This window comes from Xenopus laevis, chromosome 9_10L, assembly GCF_017654675.1.
Source record: "Xenopus laevis strain J_2021 chromosome 9_10L, Xenopus_laevis_v10.1, whole genome shotgun sequence".
In the NCBI taxonomy this organism is placed as follows: domain Eukaryota; kingdom Metazoa; phylum Chordata; class Amphibia; order Anura; family Pipidae; genus Xenopus; species Xenopus laevis.
In genome coordinates, this window is record NC_054387.1 from 135,193,044 (window position 1) to 135,220,824 (window position 27,781).

Genomic DNA, 27,781 nt, shown 5'->3' on the forward strand with positions numbered 1-27,781 from the left:
TTGCAGAAAGATTATGCATTGCTGTTCTTCAACACAGAATAAATAATTCTTGGCACTTTGTCACAGACACACCTGGTGGCACCTGCGCTGAACAGGCATGGAGGTGTGTGTGTGATGCGGCATCTTCATCTTTGGAATACTGGTCCCTGACTGGTCATTGAAACAGTATCTTGCTTGAATGCAATAGCTAAAAGGAAATGTATCGGAATAGTAGTGGTTGGGTACCGCACTCTTGGGCATCAGTTGCTGTGAGAGAATGGATCCAAGTGTCAGTTCTCTCCCTCTCTACTCATAATCACCTCCTTCCGCCAGACAGGGCAAAGGGGAAAGAAGGGGTCATTGACCCTCCCTGCGTGCATGTGAATCAGGCAGCATGCAGGACTATATATAACAGTCATTGGATATAAGACATATAGATAGGCAGATCTGTGGAGAAACAAACACTTGATGCAGACAATGAGAAACTCCTCACGGGGGGGGGGGGTGGTGGGAAACACAAGTGCAGGATCCTATCCCTGTCACGCATGTAGACTGACCTGTTGTCATTTATATCAACATTATGGCAGGTAAGGAACAATTAGAGACGTTTGTTGCTCTGCAGGACTGCAGGGATTTTGGGAACAAATGTTCTGCAGCAACATAGGAAGATTGAAAGCAATGCTCTGCAGCACAGAAGGGAGTTTGGGAAGGGAGGCTCTGCTAATCAGCTGGGAGTTTATAAAGGCATGCTCTGCAGAGTTGGACAGGAGGGATACACTTCAGGTAAGAAGGCTATGAAGTACTGGGCTCCATATCCAGGGGCAATTGGTCAAGTGTTTTCAATCAGATCTCCACTATTGTACAAGGATGAGTAGGAGTTTGCAATCTGAATGAGAGGTTAGAGGAGTCATGCGTTTCTAATCTGCATGGAAAGGTATGGAATTCTAGAATTTAATGGAATGTTACAGAAATTATGTAATCCAGATCTGGATGGAATTGTATACAAAAGAGGGTTCTCTGGATCTAGATGGAATGTTATACAAAGTGGGTTGCTCTAGATCTGGATGTTATGTTTGGAAAATGCTCTCTGCATTTGGATGGAATATTAGGATGCTGGCACACACTAGATGTGGATTGAAAACTAGGAACTATGAAATGCTTTAGATATGGAAGGTATGTAAGGACGAAGTGCTCCAACACTAGAAGCTGCTAGTCTGTTGAGGTCCAGTTTTGTTTTAAATGTTTGGATACTTCTAGGCTCAGATCTGAATGGACTAATGAAAAGGTAATGAATTCCAGTTCTGAATGTTATATTTAATGTAAGATGGGCATCTGAATACAGCAATAAATAGTGATGTGCTCTAGATCTGGAAAGAAAGCTAGAGAAAAGCTAGATCTGATCTGTAGACCAGTAAGCAGGGAATTGGTTTCTCTGGATTTGACTAGATTGTTTGAGAGAACGGTGCCTTAGATGTGGAATGTGCCATATCAATTGGGGGGGGGGGGTAATGGATGAATGTTGGGCTAGGAAAGTGGTGATATGGATGAAAGGCTAGGAAGTGGTGGAATCCAGACTCCTGGCTGCATGGATAGACAAGTAACGTCTGGATATGAATGGAATGGGAGTGATGTTTTGTATCAGAACAGAACACTTGCAGATGTCAAATTGAAGGCTGGCCATGCAGATCTGTGGGCCAGTTTAGGGATATGATGAGTTCCAGAGTAGAAGTTATGGACGAAATGAGATTTGCATGCTCTGCATAACTAACAGATCTATGATCTCTATAGAGACTGGGAAGAATGAGTCTCTAAGGGAAAGAAACATGGTAGAAATACAGTCTTACCCTGGGGGACAGGTTAATTGGATGGATGTGCTGCAGTGTAAAATCATTGAGCATCTCAGTAACACATGCTCCTGCTATACACACAGTGACCACAGGGGGTCACCTCTGCACCATAAGGGTCAGGCCACACTGGGCGTTTTGGGGAGATTGGTCGCTGCAAAAAGGAGGCGATTAGTCGCCAGATGACCATATCGCCCCAAAACGCCCAGTGTGGCCTGACCCTTAGAGAATAAAAGCATGAGCTAATGCCTGTTCCATGTGACTGTGACATGGTTAGCCTATAAATTAGAATTCCCTATTGCAGCTACATGTAGCTGGCTATTGATGTGTTTCGTTCCCTGTGACTGAATGCCAAACCAAAAACAATCCCCTTTATCCTCACAAGAAAGAACAGAAAGATGCATTTTTATATGAGCATTAAAAAAGGAACACAAAGATGAAGAGACACTCAGACCTCAAACACTTTCAATAACACTTATTCTCTCTGTCATGGACACTCGCACGCACTCTTCCAAGGATGTCTCTAGCTGGTGTCTCTGTGGGCAGTGTGACGGATCAGCGATGGATGTCATGGTCCCCCCAAACATCCAAGAGGAGACACGTGTCACCAACTCACAAAACTGCAAGAGAAAAACAGACTCACAAATGAGCAAGTTCTTGTGGGCAAAGGCAGCAACTGTCAAATGATCCATTGAATGTGTATGTCTACGTGAAAGCAAAGTTTGCATTTTATTTTTTGTTCAGTTAATAAAAATAACCATGACAAGCATTCGCATCTTCTGCAAACATGCATGTGATTTTTATCTTTCTACAACAGTGTACACAGTACCTTTAGATGCAATGACTGGTGCTTACCACTAGGTGGTACCCATGATCCACCAAAATCTTCTGATTGGTTAATTGCAAATGTTTTCTAAACCAGCAATGAGTAAAGAGTTGGGGGTCCCAACTCCCTCCAGGAGAGCCCAGCACAGAACCAGGATGACAGGGGAAGAAAGCAATAAATACTACAGGAGGCATTAGATCATTTTCCCATGGAAGTTCTGTCAGCAACAAATGTTCTTGTCTCTTTGAGCAGAACAGCATGGTAGCAACAACCATCGCAATCCTTATAAGTTACTGATGTTTACTTTGAAGAGATGTGATATTCTGCTAAAATATTGCCACTCAAAAGGCCAGTTCCATGTTGGTAAATATTTGGTTTATTTCAGGGATGCACCGAATCCACTATTTTGGATTCAGTCAAACCCACCGAATCCTTTGCGAAAGATTCGGCCGAATACTGAACTGAATCCTAATTTGCATATGCAAATTAGGGGTGGGAAGGGGAAAATATATTTTACTTCCTTGTTTTGCGACAAAAAGTCACGCGATTTCCCTCCCCACCCGCAAATTTGGATTCAGATTCGGTTCGGCCGGGCAGAAGGATTCGGTAGAATCTGAATCTTCCTGAAAAAGGCCGAATCCCGAACCGAATCCTGGATTTGGTGCATCCCTAGTTTATTTATGTAATGTTCCCCTGGACAACTGATGGTACCGTAGGGGCTACAGAAAATTAGTCCCAGAAAGCAAGAGGAAATGAGACCACTGGCAAATTACTGAGGAAGATGGAGAAGCATCAGTAGCTTCAGTGAAGGGAATAGTAAGATGGAGAAGCACGGAGACCTTAGTTGTTGGATGCAGAGAGATTGCAAACATACATGCTAAACAGGAGAGGGAAAGGAACAAAAAAGCAGCACAAGCAAAAAAAGTGGAAGTAAGATGGAAAAAGAAATTCTAAATAGAAATGTGTATGAAGAAGCTGACAAGCAGCAGAATTCGAAAGACAGAAGGGTGAGATGTCAGAGAGAGGTACAGTAGGCATGGAAGAAAGGTAGGGTCAGAAAGGAGTATGAAATACAGGGTAGTACAAGAAGAGAGGGGATACAGAAGGAGCATAAGAGAATACTCATGAAAATAACAAGATTTACTACCCTGGCAGCAGGTCCGAACTGAGAATTAAAATAGGCCCTGGCATTTCAGGTACACAGAGGCCCAACCAGCTCACATAGAGGCCCAAACAGCCCCACCAGCCCACTAAATACTGACTTTCTATAGCACCTCATAGCAGCCCCTCTGGCATTTGCCAGAACCCACAGATCGTCAGTCCGGGCCTGGCTGACAGCAGATGTCTTGAGGAGAATCTCAATCATATACCCTGATATAGCGCTGTCCTCCTTCCCTGTGTACAACGGAGCCTTCCCAGAAAGACCCAGTCCTGTACTTGTGTGAATAGCAACGGACATCAGTGATCTCAGCAATGTATGAATGAGTCTCAGTAAGAGAAAGATGCCAGTGTTTTCTTCTAGAGCTGTGGCTACTACTGTAGTGTTTTCTATACCAAGTACTACATACAAACCATACGATACTGTGATACAGTGGAACCTCAATTTACATTTGCTGATTTTACACTTTTGCATTGACACCATTTACACTTTCCCCTGATTTTTATATCATGTTATCCTGGATTTTATATCGAAATATTGTCCTGATGTTCCAAAAATGACTGTATTTCATAGTATATCTGACTCCTGTGCTTATATCCGATATTTGAAGAATAATTTGTTTTAACACATTTGCCTAATTTTACATTCTCACAGAGTTTTTCTTCTGTATTCACTTTACCCTTCATCACTTTGTCAATTTTAGCATGAAGGCTACTGAAACTCATCCTTATCTTCCATAACAATTACCCTATTGTAGCTCATTCAGGACAGTAGATAATTAAGCAGCAAATTCAAGTTAGAATGAGCCTCAAACAGCCATTTGGATCTGTCATTGCAACCGTAGGGGATATTTATAAATCAAATTTATTGAATATTGTTTATTATGTATTTTTTTTACGTGTGACATATTTGAAGGTATATTTCTGAACTGTCTCCAGCTAACTTTATTTTGTCCTTATGATACCTGTCATATTGTGAGTCCCAGACTGATCGCAGGAGAAATTGCTTGGAAGAAGGAGTTTGGTTGAGCGATCTTGATTCAGTTAGTGATTTGCTGGATTCGCGCGCAGATTTGTCCGTCTACCTGACACCGCAATACTGCGTTATTTGCAGCAGGTTAAGTAAGTAGATGTAAGTAGATAATATAATACAGTATGTCACAAATTGAAAAGGCTCAAATATAACCGTGAAAGAGCTGCAGCTCTTGTAAACAAAAAATAATATTTCATCTCTTTAAACAAGGCATTTAAGCTGGCCATAGCTGTAAAGATTTTTAAAAGATCCAATCGTTATCGTGAGACCACGATTATCTCGAAATGATCGTTTAAATGTACGATGAGTCCATCAACTAAAAAGACCATTTCAGGCGATATTGCCAGCAAACCTGAAGGGGAGCTGCCTGCTTGGCCCTGCACACATATTGCACGGGGGCCGATAAAGATTTTTTAACCTGGCTGATCAATTTTCTGACAGATGTCGCGCGAAAAAATTGTAAAATGTACGATTGTTCGAATCCCACTAACTTCATGATAATTTGACGGATTGGTCGGACTTCGCTAAAATCGGTTGTTTGGCAAAGAAAAATCTTTGCGTCTATGGGGACATTAACACTAAGCCGAAGGCTGAGATATCCACCCTATTCGATCTTGCCAGACTCCAATCACCTTCAGGGGAACCAGAGGCTGACTGAAGATTATTGGAGCTGTAATATAGTAACACCTGGTAAACTGGGAGTTTGTCTTCCCCCGGGCTATAGGCAGCAGGTCATGCACCAGCCTCTGATACGGAGCAAAACAGCCAAGTCAGTAAGAACTGGGGAAACCTTATTGGTAAGAGAAATGCTGCAGTAGAAATACAATGCTCAGAAAGATCCTGCATCTCTCAGCTGAACTAACAGCCAAGTGCTTAGGTTACAGAATGGGGGACCAGTGCACTTCATGTCCAGCAAGCACCCACAGACACACTGCTCTGATACCTACAGTATATACTTATAATACACAAAAGCCATGAATATCTTGTAAATGATATCCTTATAAACGGTGACTAGTGATGTCATCAGTTATAAACGGTGAGTAGTGATGTCATTTCTGTCACATGACTCACTGAAACTTGTGTATTATAATAAATAAAGTACCCCTTATTCCCTTTAGTATACTTATAGGCCTTGTGCTTTTATATGGTCGTGGAACTCCTCGGTGACTTATAATATCCTTATATTTTACAATGAGGGGTACTTTATTCACTATATATATCAACACTAAATATCAGCTCTGGAAGTAACCACACACCAGTCCCTAGGTTATAGCAGTGCTCGGCTGGCCATACACAGGCCAATAAATGCTGCCGACTAAGCCTTAGCCCATTCGACATCTTATCGGGCCCAGACAGACTTCCCAACTCATATCAGGCTAAAAATTGGACAGATATCTACAGGGCACATTTGAAAATTCCACCAAGCCAGAACTGAATCAGCATATTGATGCCCAAACTATAGTCCAGCCCAGTTTGGCCAGTGCATGGGTGGCTAAATTGTTATAGAACAAATCTTTAGGCTAATGTCACACAGGACTGAAAAGCTCAGGCTATGAATGAACCCCTTGCCTGCACCTGGATCCATTGCATAAGCATGGGTGCAGACAGACGCGGCAGATTTTTCCTGCAAAACATAAGAGTTTGCTTTTCATCACAGAGATGAATCTTGACCTGCATTTTTCAACAGGCCGCTTCAGTTCAGTTTCAGCCCGTGTGACATTAGCCTTAAAGGAACAGTTCAGTGTGAAAATTAAAACTGGATAAATAGATAGGCTGTGCAAAATAAAAATGTTTGTTAGGCAAATAGTTAGGCAAAAATGTATAAAGGCTGGAGTGACTGGGTGTGTAACATAATAGCCAGAACACTACTTACTGCTTTTCAGCTCTTAGTCAGACTATAAGGGGGGCAACATGGGACATAATTGTTAGTGAGTTTGCAATTGATCCTCAGCATTCAGCTCAGATTCAACAGCAACAGTTTTGGCACATGTGCCCCCCCCCTCAAGCCACTGATTGGTTACTGCCTGGTAACCAATCAGTGGAAAGTAAGAGAGCTGAAAAGCAGGAAGTAGTGTTCTGGCTATTATGTTACACATCCAGTCACTCCAGCCTTTATACATTACATTTTTGCCTAACTAACTATATTAGATACATTTTTTATATCTATTTACCCAGTTTTATTTTTATACTGAACAATTCCTTTAAGTGCTAATTTTGATACAAGTCTAATAGTCCAATCTTGCTTCAGGCTGCCTTAAGTGGTTGCACTTTACTATCAAATCACAGCCCTGCAGTCACACAAGCACAGACAGGCTTCAGTTCCCTATCAGGTCCTGCTAGCTGCTGATTGGTTCCTGTCCTACAGTGCAGTGAGCTGAGTGCACAGCCTGGGAATTCAGGGAGCAGCAAGTGGAAGAGAAGGGAGGGATTATTAGGGTTTTTGCAGAAATATTCAATAAATCAGCCTGAAACACTACTTTTTTAAGCACAATTCTTCTATATCTAAATGAGTATAATGCACTGGTACATTCTTATTTTTTACACAAAGTGTCTCCTTTAACTGATCTTTACAAAAAAGATTTCTCTGTCCTGCTCGTTGCAAAGCACTGCTGAAAAGGGTGCTGCCTCCTGCCCCTAGTGCCTTGCTGCTTTCTAGCTGGCTGGGAGACAATTTAGGCAGGATTCATGCAAGATATAGCTAGATTTAGGCAAGAAGTGAATTAGATTGCGTGTCTTCTGTTGGAGACTCGGACTGCGTGTGCAAGCTCAACTCTCCAAAGCTGCATGAGTGTGACACGTCTGCTTTTCAGCGCACACCAGTGACGTCAATTCTGAATGCCAATTCTGACGAAGACAGCCCACCTTTAGAGAGATTTGCACGCACATGACTTATAGAAATGCAGCACCCGGGTGCCTTGCCTAAATTTTCTCCCAGCCAGCAGCAAGCATCAACAAGCACCAGGCAGCTACAGTGGACGGTGACATTTTATTTTTTTTAAAGAAAAAAAAAAAAAACATGGACCCCTGACATGGCCCTTAGGGGTATTCTGCCCCTGATCTCTAACTAAATCTAAAAAAGACTGAACTGATCATCTTTCCACCTAAAACTGTTCCTATTCCCCCCCTTTACTATCTATTTATGGCATGCTCATTAACCCTGTCAGCCAGCACCTTGTCTGGGGGTAAATTTGTCTGGCTCCTCTCTCTCTTTCTCTGATCATATTAACTCCCCCTCTCCTTCTCTCATAATATTAACACCACTGTCAAACCCGTCACTGTTTGTCACGCAATATTGCCGCAATCCCCTCCCTTTCTTTCGCAGCATATTATTATCCTATCCCAGCTGCTAGAATTCTCCTTCTCATGGCTTCCACTCACTCCATCTCTTCTCCTGTCTTTCCATACATTCATGGCTTCCTCATCAACTTTTCTCAGAAACACGACTTTGTCACATCACCTACTACCACTTGCTAAAGGGACTTATTGCAAGTGACACCCCCCCTGACAGTAATGAATAATATATAGTTCCATTTCCACTCTGGGCTATAAACAGTCCCTGCCAGAAGCACAGTAGGAGGGGGGCAGCCAATCACAGCCCTGCAGTCACACAAGCACAGACAGGCTTCAGTTCCCTATCAGATCCTGCTAGCTGCTGATTGGTTCCTGTCCTACAGTACAGTGAGCTGAGTGCTGCTGGATCCCCTGCACAGCCTGGGAAAGGAGGCAGCAGCAAGTGGAACAGATGGGCGGGATTAGTAGAGATTTTGTGTTAAATTTCAATAATTCAACCTGAAACAATACTTCTTTGTTTTGAGGGGTATAATGCACTGGCACAATTTTTATTGTTACACAATATCCCCTTTAAACCTTTCTGCCTTAATGTGCCCTACATTGGGAACACCATCCCTGAATAATTCCTCTAGAGAGAATCATTCCACAGTCTCTTAGAAATTAAACTCACAGACTCCCTCTTGGGACATTCGTATAACATGTGACCCAGTTCTGGCACTTATAGATGCGGCGTCACAGTAACCGGCAACATTTAATCTTTGTGTTTGTCTGGGGGGCTGATTATTGGTCTGCAAATGAAAGTTGGCTTCCCTCTTTGTCTGCACTGGACACAGACTCACTGAGTGGATTTTGGCACAAAAATGCATGTTTCTGTACTGAAATCTGCTAAATGTGTCTGCAGCCAGGCCGATGCAGTGCCTTTCAGAGCAGACACAGGAGGGAGCAGAAGCCAATGTTTCTATTTTGCACATCATAAACCAGCCCTACAGTTCTCTGCATCAAAGCACCCGCTTCCCCTGTGATGTCCCAGACTGACATAAAGGAAACCAGAGTAACTAAATAGACTTTACAGCACTGATATTGCTAATAGTAAACATTTGATTTGAATACCTAACCCTAACCATTCACATAACCATTGGGTAACCAATATATATTACACAATGGCAACCCTTTAAGGAGTAAGTTGTCAGCCTAGAAGCATCTGCCAATCTCCAGTATAATCATTCACTTACACTCTAGGGACTATGCTACAGGCTTAGGAAATCAGGCTTCAGGTCCTTCTCAGGATATATCTTAATTAATGTAGGATTCCCATAGTAACAGTCATCACTGGCTCTAACTGTACTGAGTTGCTTTTCACAATCGACATGTTCATTTATTTAGACGTAAAGCGTTCAAAGTGAAGCCGTCACAGAAATTAGGCCGAGGCAGGCCATTGTAAAATTGATTTCTCTAGTAATAGATTGAAACCTGACAGACTGACCATCCGCAGAGATCATTTCTATTTGCCTCCCAGGAGCAAAATCATCAGCGTGTTTTCTACTGTTTCGGTTTGCAATGCATCAACAAAGGCTTTCCTACAAATACACAGTCAGATTCATACAGTGCTAAGTTTCCACCCACAATGTCTGGTCCCCTCAAAAACTCAAAGAAGAGGGGTCTCTCTTTGTACAGACTATGAGCAAACTTAGGGGCTGTTCCTGCTGAATTGTGCTTAGTACAGGGAATACCTATGCTGCCATAGTTTTATGGGATCTCTCTGTACAGACTATGAGCAAACTTAGGGACTGTTCCTGCTGAATTGTGCTTAGTACAGGGAATACCTATGTACCATAGTTTTATGGGATCTCTCTGTACAGACTATGAGCAAACTTAGGGGCTGTTCCTGCTGAATTGTGCTTAGTACAGGGGAATACCTATGCTTCCATAGTTTTATGGGATCTCTCTGTACAGACTATGAGCAAACTTAGGGGCTGTTCCTGCTGAATTGTGCTTAGTACAGTGGAATACCTATGCTGCCATAGTTTTATGGGATCTCTCTGTACAGACTATGAGAAAACTTAGGGGCTGTTCCTGCTGAATTGTGCTTAGTACAGGGAATACCTATGCTGCCATAGTTTTATGGGATCTCTCTGTACAGACTATGAGCAAAGTTAGGGGCTGTTCCTGCTGAATTGTGCTTAGTACAGGGAATACCTATGCTGCCATAGTTTTATGGGATCTCTCTGTACAGACTATGAGCAAACTTAGGGGACTGTTCCTACTGAATTGTGCTTAGTACAGAGGAATATCTATGCTGCCATAGTTTTATGGGATCTCTCTGTACAGACTATGAGCAAACTTAGGGGCTGTTCCTGCTGAATTGTGCTTAGTACAGAGGAATACCTATACTGGCATAGTTTTATGGGATCTCTCTGTACAGACTATGAGCAGGCCTGGACTGGCAATCTGTGGGTTCTGGCAAATGCCAGAGGGGTTGCTGTATGGTTTAATAGAAAGTTACCATATAGTGGGCTGGCAGGGGGCTGTTTGGGCTGGTAGAGGGCTGTTTGAGCCTCTGTGTACTTGGAATGGCAGGGCCTATTTTGACTCCCAGACCAGACTATAAGCAAACTTAGGGGCTGTTCCTGCTGAATTGTGCTTAGTACAGGGAATACCTATGCTGGTATAGTTTTATGTGATCTCTCTGTACAGACTATGAGCAAACTTAGGGGCTGTTCCTGCTGAATTGTGCTTAGTACAGGGGAATACCTATGCTGCCATAGTTTTATGGGATCTCTCTGTACAGACTATGAGCAAACTTAGGGACTGTTCCTGCTGAATTGTGCTTAGTACAGGGAATACCTATGTACCATAGTTTTATGGGATCTCTCTGTACAGACTATGAGCAAACTTAGGGGCTCTTCCTGCTGAATTGTGCTTAGTACAGGGGAATACCTATGCTTCCATAGTTTTATGGGATCTCTCTGTACAGACTATGAGCAAACTTAGGGGCTGTTCCTGCTGAATTGTGCTTAGTACAGTGGAATACCTATGCTGCCATAGTTTTATGGGATCTCTCTGTACAGACTATGAGAAAACTTAGGGGCTGTTCCTGCTGAATTGTGCTTAGTACAGGGAATACCTATGCTGCCATAGTTTTATGGGATCTCTCTGTACAGACTATGAGCAAAGTTAGGGGCTGTTCCTGCTGAATTGTGCTTAGTACAGGGAATACCTATGCTGCCATAGTTTTATGGGATCTCTCTGTACAGACTATGAGCAAACTTAGGGGACTGTTCCTACTGAATTGTGCTTAGTACAGAGGAATATCTATGCTGCCATAGTTTTATGGGATCTCTCTGTACAGACTATGAGCAAACTTAGGGTCTGTTCCTGCTGAATTGTGCTTAGTACAGAGGAATACCTATACTGGCATAGTTTTATGGGATCTTTCTGTACAGACTATGAGCAGGCCTGGACTGGCAATCTGTGGGTTCTGGCAAATGCCAGAGGGGCTGCTGTATGGTTCAATAGAAAGTTACCATATAGTGGGCTGGCAGGGGGCTGTTTGGGCTGGTAGAGGGCTGTTTGGGCCTCTGTGTACTTGGAATGGCAGGGCCTATTTTGACTCCCAGACCAGACTATAAGCAAACTTAGGGGCTGTTCCTGCTGAATTGTGCTTAGTACAGGGAATACCTATGCTGGTATAGTTTTATGTGATCTCTCTGTACAGACTATGAGCAAACTTAGGGGACTGTTCCTGCTGAATTGTGCTTAGTACAGAGGAATACTGTATCTATGCTGCCATAGTTTTATGGGATCTCTCTGTACAGACTATGAGCAAACTTAGGGGACTGTTCCGGCTGAATTGTGCTTAGTACAGAGGAATACTGTATCTATGCTGCCATAGTTTTATGGTATCTCTCTGTACAGACTATGAGAAAACTAAGGGGATGTTCCGGCTGAATTGTGCTTAGTACAGAGGAATACCCATGCTGCCATAGTTTTATGGGATCTCTCTGTAAAGACTATGAGCAAACTTAGGGGACTGTTCCTGCTGAATTGTGCTTAGTACAGGGAATACCTATGCTGCCATAGTTTTATGGGATCTCTCTGTACAGACTATTAGCAAACTTAGGGTCTGTTCCTGCTGAATTGTGCTTAGTACAGGGAATACCTATGCTGCCATAGTTTTATGGGATCTCTCTGTACAGACTATGAGCAAACTTAGGGTCTGTTCCTGCTGAATTGTGCTTAGTACAGAGGAATACCTATACTGGCATAGTTTTATGGGATCTTTCTGTACAGACTATGAGCAGGCCTGGACTGGCAATCTGTGGGTTCTGGCAAATGCCAGAGGGGCTGCTGTATGGTTCAATAGAAAGTTACCATATAGTGGGCTGGCAGGGGGCTGTTTGGGCTGGTAGAGGGCTGTTTGGGCCTCTTTGTACTTGGAATGGCAGGGCCTATTTTGACTCCCAGTCCAGACCAGACTATAAGCAAACTTAGGGGCTGTTCCTGCTGAATTGTGCTTAGTACAGGGAATACCTACGCTGTCATAGTTTTATGGGATCTCTCTGTACAGACCAGGAGCAAACTTAGGGGCTGTTCCTGCTGAATTGTGCTTAGTACAGAGGAATACTTATGCTGCCATAGTTTTATGGGATCTCTCTGTACAGACTATAAGCAAACTTAGGGACTGTTCCTGCTGAATTGTGCTTAGTACAGGGGAATACCTATGCTGCCATAGTTTTATGGGATCTCTCTGTACAGACTATAAGCAAACGTAGGGGATGTTCCTGCTGAATTGTGCTTAGTACAGGGAATACCTATGCTGCCATAGTTTTATGGGATCTCTCTGTACAATGAGCAAACTTAGGGGACTGTTCCTGCTGAATTGTGCTTAGTACAGGGAATACCTATGCTGCCATAGTTTTATGGGATCTCTCTGTACAATGAGCAAACTTAGGGGACTGTTCCTGCTGAATTGTGCTTAGTACAGGGAATACCTGTAATAAAACTATAGAACAATGTAAGTCCTAAATGTTTACTATTGTTTTTATAAGATTAAAAAACATATGACAAGCTCAGTAATAGTGATGGGTGAATAAATTTGCCTGTCATGAATTCACGGTGAATTTCGCATTTCACCTCCTGCGAATAAATTCACGAATCAACCAAAAAAAATTTGGCGGCGAAAATTTTGGTTGCACGTCCAAAAAGTTGCTCGCGTTAAAATCGCTGGGCATCAACACTATTGAAACGCCCATTGACTTTAATGCCAGCGTCAAAATTGATTTGATTTTCATGATTTCTGTGTAAATTTTTCGGGAAACTCGCAAATTTTTCAGTGAAGTGAAACAGGAGAAATTCGCTCATCACTGCTCAGTATTACTAATAATGGTGATTTTGCCATTGGTGACTGGAAGGGCCTTAATACATTTATCTAATTGTGTGAAGAGAAAAATCCAGAAGCACATTTACAATATCACATTGTACATATAATTGTGGTAATTGCATGGAAGTACAAAAGGTTTTAGCTATGAATTGTATCACCCAGTGGAGTAACTACACTGGAAGCAGAACCCGCAGTTGCAGGGGTGGTGCTTCTCCTGTTGGGGTGCCCACAAGTAACCTGCAATTTTGGCTGGGGAAGGGTTGAGGCCCCCAAAGTTACATCACTGGCATCACCTTTATGAAAAGGGCAATAGAGAGTAATGGCAGAATTACAGTGAAGATTGCGTGGGAACCACAATGTGCGGGGGATAGAGGGGCAGTGAGAGATGAGGAGGAGGTAGGAGGGGAGGGACAATAAAGAAAGGAGGGAGAAGAGCGACTTGGAGCCAGAGATGAGACGAGAGGGAAGAGGGCCAATAAGAGACTACGTGGGTGAGGTAGAGGGGAAGGTGGGAGAGGGCCAAGAGAATTGGGAGTAGTGGGAAATCAATGCACAATGAAGATCTACTAAATGTCAGCAATAGAGGAGAGGGAGATGCAGAGAGAGCATGGGAATGGGAAGTAGAATGAAATTAATAGGAGGGTTGGTGTAGGAAGATGGGAAGGGGATAGGGGTATTAATGAGTGAGGACCTGAGAGCAAAAGGGGCAATTTATGAGTAAATAGAAGAATAACAGTAGGATGGTAGTAAGAAAATGGCAATTAGAATATAAGAGTGACTGAGGCCAGAGATCAAGGGTTAGGGGAGAATAAAATGAAAGGAAGAATGGGATAGTAGGGAGGAAGCAATAGAGTGAGGGATTGAGGACAGAATTACAGGCACAGATCAGGAGATATTTACAGTAATAGGAAAAAAGAAAAGAAGATGAAATGGAAGAAATACATAGAAGGGTGGTTGTTGGAAGAGAATAGGGGAAGATGCAGTAGGAATAAGAAATCGGTGATGAAGGAGAGGATAAGATAATAGCTAGAGAAGGGGTGCACAGTGAAATAGCTGGAGGCAATAGAGTAACAATTATAAGATGCTTGCAGTAGACTGTCGGTAAGAAAGAGTTCCCTTGAGTATAGCCGTGTACTTGCCATGGATCACTAACTGCTGTCACCAGCCTATCCTGGGTCTTGCTTGGCTGCCGCACTGACATACTGACAGGCTGATAGGGACAGACAGACAGCAGCAGTGTCTCAGCCCTGACTAATGAGCTCTGGGACAGATCTGTTACTGTCTCCTTCCATTCTCTGTATTGTATTCATAGCACATACACTGCACATACACACAGCCATAGTCCTTCTCATTGTGTATATTTTCAGTATTATGTAGAACATCCCTCCTGTCCTGTCTTAATGCCAGATGGGATCTATTTCTTTTATACTCTTTCACTGATGTGGCTCCGTGTTTTATGGACAAATATAGTACTGCTGCTCATTTGTCTCAATTAAAATAGTTCACCCATTTCATACTCATCGTAGCATTATGTGGGTGAGTGCTTTTACAGTGATACCAAGTGGATGATTTCTTCTTGTTATTATTATTAGTAGTAGTACTGTAGTATTAATTGTATTGATAAAGCACCAACATATCTGCAGTGCTGTAATAGTGCAATAACTGGGATTATACATTGAACGTACAGAATTACGTACAAAGCAACCAATAACAATGCAAGAAGTGAAGAAGGCACTGCTTGTTTTATGTGACATCATGTGGATGAGAGCATACTTCAATGTGACATCATGTGTATGAGAGCATACTTCAATGTGACATCATGTGAATGAGAGCATACATCAGTGTGGCATCACGTGTATGAGAGCATACTTCAATGTGACATCATGTGAATGAGAGCATACATCAGTGTGACATCATGTGGATGAGAGCATACTTCAATGTGACATCATGTGGATGAGAGCATACTTCAATGTGACATCATGTGGATGAGAGCATACTTCAATGTGACATCATGTGTATGAGAGCATACTTCAATGTGACATCACGTGTATGAGAGCATACTTCAATATGACATCATGTGGATGAGAGCATACATCAGTGTGACATCATGTGTATGAGAGCATACTTCAATGTGACATCACGTGTATGAGAGCATACTTCAATGTGACATCACGTGTATGAGAGCATACTTCAATGTGACATCATGTGTATGAGAGCATACTTCAATGTGACATCACGTGTATGAGAGCATACTTCAATGTGACATCATGTGGAAATTTATCATTACTCTGTGTGGCTGGGTCATTACTGTGCTACTTTTTTCACTGTCTAGTGGACTGACAAACTTACTATGAGTATGTGCCCAGTTTGCACAAAACACGTTAGGCTAAACATGTCCTACTAAAAATCTTTAATTTATATAATCATGTTTGCTACTGTATTTACTATCCAATTGTCTCTTTCAATTGTTATTGAATTAATCTGACAAACTTACTTCCAAAATTGATGACACAGGATAAGATGATGATCAGCACGCCTCCAACTAAAGCCACAATGCTCAGGAGTTTGGCCACACGGCCCAGACGGAAAGCTCCATCGATATCCCCCTGCTGCAGGCTGTTGCGAGACTAAAAGAGAAAGGTGTAGAGTCAATGTGTGTCAATAAGCAGGGTGATAAGTGTACAGTCTGAGCCTTCTACAGCCAACATGTCTGGGTGTGTATAAGAGCTCCATATAAAGAGACAGTCCCTGAGTTGTCATGCGCCCACATTCACCAAATCTGTTTCATCAAATCTTAATTATATCAGCTGTAACCATATATTACTTATGAGCTGATTTCCATATGGGTCAACCTGCGTTTGGCCACCGTATCTTTCTCTCTCTTATTAGGGCACACTCCTTATGGTTTTATGATTGGGGGAGCAAGGTGTGTACAGGAAAGAAGATACTGTAGGTAAAGGGAATCCTGATCACTCACCATGAGGGAGTACGCAAAGCCCACAATGTTGACAGGCCACATTGGACAGAAGCAGGATAGGATGGCAATAAACAGATAGTCTTTGGGCTTTTCCTGGGCTCCACTGGCTGTGGCGGTAGATTCTTGTCTGCAAAGACTTGGTCTGGGTGAATTAGAAACTGGCTGTGCGAGGCGACCTTCTGAGCCACTCAAGCTGGGGGCACGAGGTCCTCCATTAGCAGCCGGCTGAGACTTCAGGTCATTGAGGGAGGGAGATTTTGATTGGATGGTCACATGATGCTCAACCTCTGATCCAGTGGCCTCCTGTGGTGACTGTGGCTCCTCTATAACAACCACAGTAGTTGTGGAGACAGGGGCTGCAGGCTCAGGAGAAGCAGCTTGACCCTCAGGGGGTGGCCCTGTATCTGCTGGAGGTGTCGCCATGGGTATGGGAGCCAGGAGTGTGGTTGATGAGGCAGTTAAAGGACTGCTTGGGGGGATGGATCTGAAAAAGGTTGGCTAAGGAGGGAAAGCAAGAGTTGTATTCTGAAAAAAACAGAGAAAGCAATGGGTTAGCAATGGAACCTCTTGATTAGCAGGCAATCAATAGAGTGACACATTGGAATTACTTTCTCAGTATATATATAGTAAAGTACATACTGTTCATCTCTGAGTGGTCCTGATGCTCTACCCTACCTGTGTGTGCACCATACCACAGAAGTTGACAATACTGGTTTAAATGATACTTATCATTAACTGAATCTAAAATAAACAGAAAACTATTACAGTATGCAACAGTTCAGTTCTAATGCTCCATTTGCTTGATTTATCATGCCTCCTATTTATCATGTCTCCTATTCATTCTCATAATGCTTCCTGTAACTCCTCCTATTTGTTATGTTTTGGGTAGCCGAGGATGAGTAGAGTATAACAGTGCTTTATTAGCAGAGACTCATGCAGGCATTACACAACAGTAACTTTCACTTTTTAAACTGTATGAAGTATGTATAAGTTATGGGCACAGTGACATCTACAGGCCCTTTGTATAAACACCACATATTCCCCCTATAGTAGGTAATCATTTGGACAAATGTACTAACCAACAACAATGCATCTTAAAGCAATAATATACATTATTCACATCACATAGTCCTTGGTCCATGCAGGTAGTTTTCTGATTCTCTCAGTATGCCTTATAGGTTCACTTTCTTCAGGCCTATTGCAGTTGACATCAGGAGTAGGGAAAATGTCCTTCATCAAATGAAGCTTCTCCAAAGTCATACCTAACAGGAGGAAGGCGACTTGCATTCCATATGCGACCATCGGACAGTTCATATGTGTATGGTCCTCACTGGCGTCTCACTTCAAGTGTTGTAGTAAATTTAGATTGTCCTTGTTTCAGTATTCCTGGTTTCTTAATTCTGACTAAAGATCCAGGCTGAAAGTGCACTTCTCTTGCACCACGTTTTCTGTCAGTATGAGCCTTGCATTTGGCTTGTTGACGTTTCACAATGTCAGCAGTAGATGATTTTGTAGGCACAGTATTTTGTGGAAGATTGATGTCTGCAACATGTAACTTAGTGCACATCTGTCTGCCATGTAATAATTCAGCAGGAGATGATTGGGGTCTATGCATCCACTGGCTTAGTTAGTGATAGTTCTTGTTAGTTTCTATTTTATTTTACATATTACTTCATTGTAAATTATACATTCTGTTTAATATGTCATTGTATTAATCTTCTTATTCTGCATACTATTTGTTATCATATTGATTTTTATGGTTTATTGTGAAAACCAAATAAAATATTTCAAACAGAGATGATTGGGTTGTTGCATGGCGCGTTGCTCTGTAGTGATGTAGGAACTCTGTTGTAAATACTTTCCAAGATTTCCCAGTAAGATTTGCTGTCTGTAGTGCTTCTTCAGACTTCTGTTGAATCGCTTGATTTCTGCATTTGCTTGTGGGTAATACACTGAAGATTTCCTATGCACAATATTCCTCTCTCTCAGAAAGGATTCAAACTCATATGAGACAAACTGTGGTCCGTTGTCTGATATTAACTCCTTTGGATTACCTTCTCTGCTGAAGACTGTAGACAGAAATGTTATTACTGTAGCTGATGTTATATGAGAAACAAATGGAATTTCTGTCCATTTACTGTAATAGTGTATCAAATTTTCAGTATATAGGAGCATCTGTAAAAGGACCGACAAGATCAATAGCATGTTTTTCCCAAGCTGAATCAGAAAATGGTACTGGTTTGACATCTGGTCTCAAATTAACTTTGTGTACAAAGTTCTTTGCACAGTCCAGTGAAGTGTTGCTTTGTGGTGAAATTTTAGACACTGGCTGTGTGGGAGGCACTGGTGCTGTAGTAATGAGACTGTCAACTAATTGTAGGTTTAATGCAGCAAAGAGATCCCTTCCAAGTATAGCAGTTCCCTTATTCACAATGTAAAAGTCACATTTTGCAGTATTTGATTCAAATTGTACAGTCACTGGCAAGCAACCAAGCACAGGGATTGGATCCTTTAAGTAACTGACCAGTTTCAGGGCAGGTGCAACAAGCGGATCTTTTGCAAAGTATTTCAAGAAAATATCCTTTGGTTGTATAGAAAGAGCTGAACCTGTATCACATCAGGTTAATGGAGTGTCCCTTGTCAGCAGAAGCAGTACTGACACTGACAGTGCATATAAACTTGTCTGGAATAAATGTACCAGCTTTATCGACACTTAATACTGTGACATTTGTAGTAATGACTTCATGAACATCTTTAGCAGAACTACGGCAGAAATGTCCTACTTTTGTGCATTTGTGGCACCGTTTAGCTTTTGCAGGACATGTAACATGATTTGCAGTGTGTTGTGTTGAACCACAGTGAAAGCAGTATTTTCTATTTGTATTTGCTGTATGGTTTTGCAGTGTAGGTGAATCCCTTTCCTTAGCACTGTATTTTGCCTGTGCATTATTAGGCCACAGTGCTGAATTCACAGTCTGTACATTCCCAGCAGTTCCCTGACTGAGAGTTTTAGCCTCTGTCACTGCTGTTTCAATTTGGCTAGCAACTGTAATAGCCTTTGCAGTCTCTCTCTAATGTGAGGTGAGTTTGTTTTTTCCACTATTTGGTCTCTTAGCATTTCATCTGTTACATTCCCAAACTCACAGGTAACAACCAGCTCTCTCAAAGTTGTTACAAATTGTTCTGTGGATTCGCCATTACGTTGTCCACATTGGCGGAATTTATATCTTTCAACAACCACATTTACTCTTGGCATTAAAAAGTTCTTTATAGCAATAAGAGCAGTTTCATAAGTCTCATCAGGTAATGGTAATGTATAGAATATACGCTGTCCCTCTGCTCCCAGACAGTGAATAAGTAAAGTACGCTTTCTAGCAGCAGTAATCTCCCCTTGGTCAGCAGCAATAATTAATTTTCAAACATACGGATCCAAACTGTAAAAGGTATTGTAGGCTCACCAGGGTTGGGAAGAAAAGGTACAGGCTGCTGCAGAGGTAGAAGAGCCATCCTTGTCGCCATTTGTTATGTTTTGGGTAGCCGAGGATGAGTAGAGTATAACAGTGCTTTATTAGCAGAGTCATGCAGCTATTACACAACAGTAACTTTCCCTTTTTAAGCTGTATGAAGTATGCACAATATAAGTCTGGGCACAGTGACATCTACAGGCCATTTGTATAAATACCACACTATTGCTCTATATAACTCTTTTCTATACATCAGGGATCCCCAACCTTTTGAACCTGTGAGCAACATTCAGAAGTAAAAGGAGTTGGGGAGCAAAACTAGCATGAAAAATGTTCTTGGGGTGCCAGATAAGTGCTGTGACTGGCCATTTGGTAGCCCCTATGTGGATTGTCAACCTACATTGAGGTTCTATTTGGCAGTGCACCTGGTTTTTATGCAACCAAAACTCTAAGCCTTGAATTCAAAAAATAAGCTCCTGCTTTGAGGCCACTGGGAGCAACATCTAAGGGGTTGGAGAGCAACATGTTACTCACGAGCTACTGGTTGGGGATCACTGCTATACATTCTTCATAACTCCCTCCTTATAACTTCTACCATTGCTCCATACAACCCTCAGAGTAACTCCTCCTATTGCTCCATATAAGCCTCCCTCTCACTCCTCCTATTGCTCCATATAACCTCCCTATAACTCCTCCTATTGTTCCATATAACCCTCCCTATAACTCCTCCTATTGCTCCATATAAGCCTCCCTCTCACTCCTCCTATTGCTCCATATAACCTCCCTATAACTCCTCCTATTGTTCCATATAACCCTCCCTATAACTCCTCCTATTGCTCCATATAAGCCTCCCTCTCACTCCTCCTATTGCTCCATATAACCTCCCTATAACTCCTCCTATTGTTCCATATAACCCTCCCTATAACTCCTCCTATTGCTCCATATAACCCTCCCTCTAACACATCCTATATCTCCATATAACCCCCCCTATAACTCCTCCTACTGCTCTATATAACTTTCCCTATAACTCCTCCTACTGCTCCATATAACCCTCTCTATAACCCCCCCTATTGCTCCATATAACCCTCCCTCTAACTCCTCCTATTGCTCCATATAACCCTCCCTATAACTTCTCCTACTGCTCTTTATAACTTTCCCTATAACTCCTCCTTTTGCTCCATATAACCCTCCCTCTAACCCCTCCTATTGCTCCATATAACCCTCCCTCTAACTCCTCCTATTGCTCCATATAACCCTCCCTATAACTCCTCCTATTGCCCCATATAACCCTCCCTATAACTCCTCCTATTGCTCCATATAACCCTCCCTATAACTCCTCCTATTGCTCCATATAACCCTTCCTATAACCCCTGCTGAAATGGAAATATTACAAGACTTTTCAGTAGAAAAAAAATGTTTCATATAATTATTAGCATGTATTTATAAAGCTCTAACATATTGCACAGCTCTATATATATTTCCATTGTTCTATATACCCCTACCTATAACTCCTCCTACTGCCCCATATAACCCTCCCTATAACTATTCCTACTGCTCATTATAACCTTCCCAGCTAACTGGCGGCTAGATTCACATGAAGCTGAGAACTCTGATTTATTACAGAAAATTAACCAAATGCACAGGGGAAATGAATGACAAGCATGTATAATTACATTTTCATTACTATGCGTGATGCAAGCTGCACAGACTTTTGTTCAGCCATGAGCATACATATAAACTAATTGTCTCATTCCAAAGTATTTTGGCCTCTTGGCCAATATGTATGAGCCACATAGAGATGCTGCCTTAATGTCCATAATGCCTTTACAGCACTCTGTACTGACAACATGTGTTGCGGCAAAAATAAAGGCAAATGACCCACATTCAAAACCTGTTTAAAATAGTAAAGATGAGCAAATTAATATAAGTTTAGCTTTTCCCCATATATTTCTATTGCAGAGCAATAACAACTGCGTGTAGAAACTGTGCAGCGCAACAGCAGGCCAGGAGTAGCAGTTTGTACTCTGGAACATGTCAAGCAGGGGCCCGAAATTAGAATGTGGCCCTGTGTGTCCCTATCTCCTATAGCAGAGGCTCTAATACTGAGACCAGCGATACGATCCAGGTAAATCCAAACTCCTTAACACAAGTTAAAATGTAAGATTTCCTGTGAGGATGATGGACACCATTTACTGTAGCTTAAACCATTGTTCTGATCCAACCTGATTGCACAAGAGCTTGAGGCTTTTCAGCTGAATTAACATCGCCTAAAATCAAACCCTTTTAAAGGGCAGGTGTTTCCCATTTATGTCAGCAGGTGAAGTCAAGGGGCAACTTGAATCTTGTTTAGCGAGTTGAATTGCACCTGAAGATTAGAAAGGTTAACGACAGGACTTGTCAATGGGATGAATGAATAGATGAATGGTTACGGCCTCCTTCTCTATTATTAAAGAGACAGCTGCAGAGGAAATCTATAGATCATCCCTGTCCCTATAATAAGAGACTCTGGGATAGCTATGGGGCATATTTTTAAAACTGTTACAAATGTGGTGTTATCATACTCCACAATTTACCACATTAACTCCATGCTATACTGCGTAAAATTGTGTGTAGCAGAGAGCAGTAAGATCAAAAACTTAAAGTGTTTTAAAATAATAAAAATTGAATGCAGTAGTAAAACTGCTGTATTTGCTTCAGAAACACTACTATAGTTTATATAAATAAGCTGCTGTGTAGCAATGGGGGCAGCCATTCAAAGAAGAAAAGGCTCAGGTTACACAGCAGATAGCAGATAAGCTCTGTAGAACATACTGGTGTTATCTGTTATCCACTATTTATCCTGTACCATATAGCCTTTTTTTTTCAATTTTCACAAATAGCTACACAACAGCTTGTTTATACAAACTACAGTAGAGTTTCTGAAGCAAACACACCCGTTTTACCAGTGCAGGGCAACAGTACATTATATTTTCATTACTTCAAAACACTTTTATTTTTTGTTGTTATGGTTCCTTTAAATTCTGGTGTAAAAAAATGTGTAAAACCTGGTGTAAATCATGATAGAGACCTTTATTTGCTCGGTTTATTTATGTCTTCCCTAAAGGCTTTGAATTAGTGCAGTGCAGATACTTTGTAAAAAATGCCATCTGCATCTATGTTTTGCGCAGCACAAGGTGTCTAAAATATGTATGTGCCAATGAAAAAGTCTTGGAATTTATTGTTGTTTCATTGTTATTGTTGGTTTTGAAATGGAAATATTAGAAGCCTTTTCAGTAGAAAACTAATGTTTCATATAATTATTAGCATGTATTTAAAAAGCTCCAACATATTGCACAGCACTATATATTTTCCTATTGTTCTTTATACCCTTAACTATAACTCCTCCTATTGCTCCATATACCCCTCCATATAACTCCTCCTATTGCTCCATATATCCCTCCCTATAACTCCTCCTACTGCTCCAAATAACCCTCCCTATAACTCCTCCTATTGCTCCATATAACCCTCCCTATAACTCCTCCTATTGCTCCATATATCCCTCCCTATAACTCCTCCTATTGCTCCATATAACCCTCCCTATAACTCCTCCTATTGCTCCAAATAACCCTCCCTATAACTCCTCCTACAGCTCCATATATCCCTCCCTATAACTCCTCCTACTGCTCCATATAACCCTCCCTATAACTCCTCCTATTGCTCCATATAACCCTCCCTATAACTCCTCCTATTGCTCCATATATCCCTCCCTATAACTCCTCCTACTGCTCCAAATAACCCTCCCTATAACTCCTCCTATTGCTCCATATAACCCTCCCTATAACTCCTCCTATTGCTCCATATAACCCTCCCTATAACTCCTCCTATTGCTCCATATATCCCTCCCTATAACTCCTCCTATTGCTCCATATAACCCTCCCTATAACTCCTCCTATTGCTCCAAATAACCCTCCCTATAACTCCTCCTACAGCTCCATATAACCCTCCCTATAACTCCTTCTATTGCTCCATTTAACCCTCCCTATAACGCCTCCTATTGCTCCATATAACCCTCCCTATAACTCCTCCTATTGCTGCATATAACACTCCCTATAACTCCTCCTATTGCTCCATTTAACCCTCCCTATAACGCCTCCTATTGCTCCATTTAACCCTCCCTATAACTTCTCCTATTGCTCCATATAACCCTCCCTATAACTCCTCCTATTGCTCCATATAACCCTCCCTATAACTCCTCCTATTGCTCCAAATAACCCTCCCTATAACTCCTCCTATTGCTCCATATAACCCTCCCTATAACTCCTTCTATTGCTCCATATAACCCTCCCTATAACTCCTCCTATTGCTCCATATACCCCTCCCTATAATTCCTCCTATTGCTCCATATACCCCTCCCTATAACGCCTCCTATTGCTCCATATAACTCCTCCTATTGCTCCATTTAACCGTCTCTATATAACTCCTCCTATTGCTCCATATAAAACTCCCTATAACTCCTCCTATAGCTTCATATAACCCTCCCTATAACTCCTCCTATTGCTCCATATAACCCTCCCTATAACTCCTATTGCTCCATATAACCCTCCCTATAACTCCTCCTACTGCTCCATATACCCCTCCCTATAACGCCTCCTATTGCTCCATATAACCCTCCATATAACTCCTCCTATTGCTCCATATAACCCTCCCTATAACTCCTCCTATTGCTCCATTTAACCCTCTCTATAACTCCTCCTATTGCTCCATATAAAACTCCCTCTAACTCCTCCTATTGCTCCATATAACCCTCCCTATAACTCCTCCTATTGCTCCATATAACCCTCCCTATAACTCCTCCTATTGCTCCATATAACCCTCCCTATAACTCCTCCTATTGCTCCATATAACCCTCCCTATAACTCCTCCCATTGCTCTATACAATGCTCCTTATAGTCAGCCCTGTAACTGAGCACCACTTACTGACCCTTATAGATCAGCTTAACTCCACCTACTTCTTCATCTCATAATAGCTCATCCTACCACTAAACTTAACTCCTCCCACTGCTCCATATAGCCACTCCCAGTGAGAATGAAGGGTGGCTGAAAGGCTGCAGAGTGCTAGAGATTACATGTTACATGAATAATGTATGAGAGAGTGAGACATACATGGCACATAGTAACGCAGTGCTGGGGGTGATGTTCAGATGGGGCAGCGTCAGTAATTGATTAATGTAGATTAAAGAGTAAGAATAAGAATAAGCAGAATATTGCTTGGCATGATTTAGATAGATAGCAGAACTCATTAGTTGTGCAGTGTGACCCTGCAGGAAAGGGTTAATGGTGTGTGTGTGCAGGCAAGAAAGGGTTAATGGTGTGTGTGCAGGCAAGAAAGGGTTAATGGTGTGTGTGTGTGTGTGTGTGTGTGCAGGCAGGAAATGGTCAATGGCGTGTGTGCAGGCAGGAAAGGGTTAATGGTGTGTGTGTGCAGGCAGTGTATACGTGTGAGGTGTGAGTGTATTTCACAGCCCGTATGTTGTATGTCAGTGTGTGTATAAGTGTGTATTTAGCATGAGCCCATATTGTGTGAATACCAACATGCTTTCATCCCCTCTTATCTCAGGGGTCCCCAGTCTGTCGGCTGCAGTACATGATCATATGTGAATCAATGTGTAAGATGTTTGTATCCGCACCCGTGCCAGCAGCACCCACACCCTTGTGCACTCGCTACATGTATCACACCTGCAGTCACATGATGCCATGAATGAAACACACATGCATTGCTGTGTATAAACATGCACAGCCACTTACATGCTGACTACAAGCGCACACACACACACACACCATTGTGTTACACAGCAGCCCACCCCACACACCTATTGTGCCAAACACGTCTCACCTCCTCTCTCTCCGCTCCTGTCCTCCCTCTCTCTCTGGCAGTTTCCAGCTATTTGGGGGGGACTGAATCCCACTGATCAACCCTCAAGGGGTTCGTCACCCACCCACCCTCAAGCAGCAGCAGCAGCGGTAGCAGCAGAAATGTGTCTGACTGTGAGGATGCTGTGTCTGTATCTCTCACTCCCCCCCTTTCCCTTTCTCCCCTTCTCTCTCCCTCCCACCTCACTCCATCTCTCTGTCTCACTCTTCTCAGCTGGAAACAAACACACAATCTGCCACTGTCTTCCCTGCACTTGCACCAGCCTAACATCACACAGGCTATTCCATTCCCTACACTAACCCCATACTAGACCCCTCTATTCCATTCCCTACCCTAACCCCATACTAGACCCCTATATTCCATTCCCTACCCTAACCCCATACTAGACCCCTCTCTTCCATTCCCTACCCTAATCCCATACTAGACCCCTATATTCCATTCCCTACCCTAACCCCATACTAGACCCCTCTATTCCATTCCCTACCCTAACCCCATACTAGACCCCTCTATTCCATCCCCTACACTAATCCCATACTAGACCCCTCTCTTCCATTCCCTACCCTAACCCCATACTAGACCCCTCTCTGCCATTCCCTACCCTAACCCCATACTAGACCCCTATATTCCATTCCCTACCCTAACCCCATACTAGACCCCTCTATTCCATTCCCTACACTAACCCCATACTAGACCCCTATATTCCATTCCCTACCCTAACCCCATACTAGACCCCTCTATTCCATTCCCTACCCTAACCCCATACTAGACCCCTCTATTCCATTCCCTACCCTAACCCCATACTAGACCCCTCTATTCCATTCCCTACCCTAGCCCCATACTAGACCCCCTCTATTCCATTCCCTACCCTAACCCCATACTAGACTGTACTGATACTGATTTTCTACCAGATATCTGCCGGTGAGGACTCGTATATACTGGCTAATGAGCTGCTGACTCGGTCTAAAGGGACCAAATCAGTATATGGCCAGCTTACATTTTGTTTTAATCACAGCAATTATCTAATGGCAAAAAGAATGTACAATGAAGAAGAGAGGGTTTCAAGGAGAAGGAAAGGCATCGTACACTTGGGGGTGCCAAATGTTAGCCACCCCAAGTGATTGTATTTACTTACCTGAAACCCCAGGCTGGTGCTCCAATCAGCAGGGTTATACCAGTGAGCACCACGGAGTGATCCTCTTCCTTCTTCCTCTTTCTTCTCACGGTTGTGCATTAGAATGAAAAGCCGAACTTTAACTAAAAAGCCGATATTTGGTTCTACTGCGCATGTGTTTGCCCCAGGAAATATGAAGAAAGAAGACGCCGGAAGAAGATCACTCTGTGGTGCTCACTGGTATGACCCCGGGTCGGTGCAGTTTTCTGCTGATAGGAGCACCGACCCGGGGTGTCAGGTAAGTAAATACAATCACTTGGGGGTGCCTAACATTTGGCACCCCCAAGTGTACAAAACCTTTCCTTCTCCTTTAAGAATAAAGTGGTTAGGGTAACACATTAGAAGCTATAGGGGGATCCCGTAGACAACACAGAAGAAAAGAGAGGGAAAGAAATGCAAAGAAAATATGGAAAGAAAAGGTGGATATGCACGGGCAGATTAAAGCTGCCGATATTGGTCCTTTAGATCGATTCGGCAGCTTATCTGCCTGTGTGTGGGGGCTCCCGACAGGTCCCCCGATCTATATCAGACCAAAAATCGACCAGATATCAATTGGGCAAGTTTGATTTTTTTCTGCGATCGAGAACCGCATTGGCTAGCTGATGCAATCCTGCAACCCGTTGGCCCCCAATTGAAGCATTGTAATCTGATCGTTCAGCCCCACGGCCCAAAATTCGGAATTCACCCGATATCGCCCTGCCGTTAGTGGGTAAATCGGGTTAAGATCGCCAAACGAGCGGATCTAAT

The 27,781-nt window shown here is 42.5% G+C and overlaps 1 protein-coding gene across 2 annotated transcripts; it reads right to left on the minus strand.

Annotated features, from left to right (window-relative positions):
- Window positions 1-1,997: 1,997 nt before the first annotated feature.
- prrt2.L (proline-rich transmembrane protein 2 L homeolog) lies at window positions 1,998-26,006 on the minus strand. 2 transcript variants are annotated; one of them, XM_018240239.2, is made up of 4 exons: window positions 25,825-26,006; window positions 16,489-17,013; window positions 16,006-16,138; window positions 1,998-2,443 (listed from the first exon to the last, which is right to left on the minus strand). In XM_018240239.2, the coding sequence occupies exons 2-4, from the start codon at window positions 16,909-16,911 to the stop codon at window positions 2,436-2,438; spliced, it is 564 nt and encodes a 187-aa protein (XP_018095728.1). In that variant the 5' UTR covers window positions 16,912-17,013; window positions 25,825-26,006; the 3' UTR covers window positions 1,998-2,435. The 2 variants fall into 2 exon arrangements, with proteins under 2 accessions (XP_018095728.1, XP_041432293.1); XM_041576359.1 differs by having other exon boundaries at window positions 25,802-26,006.
- Between the last annotated feature and the right edge of the window lie 1,775 nt (window positions 26,007-27,781).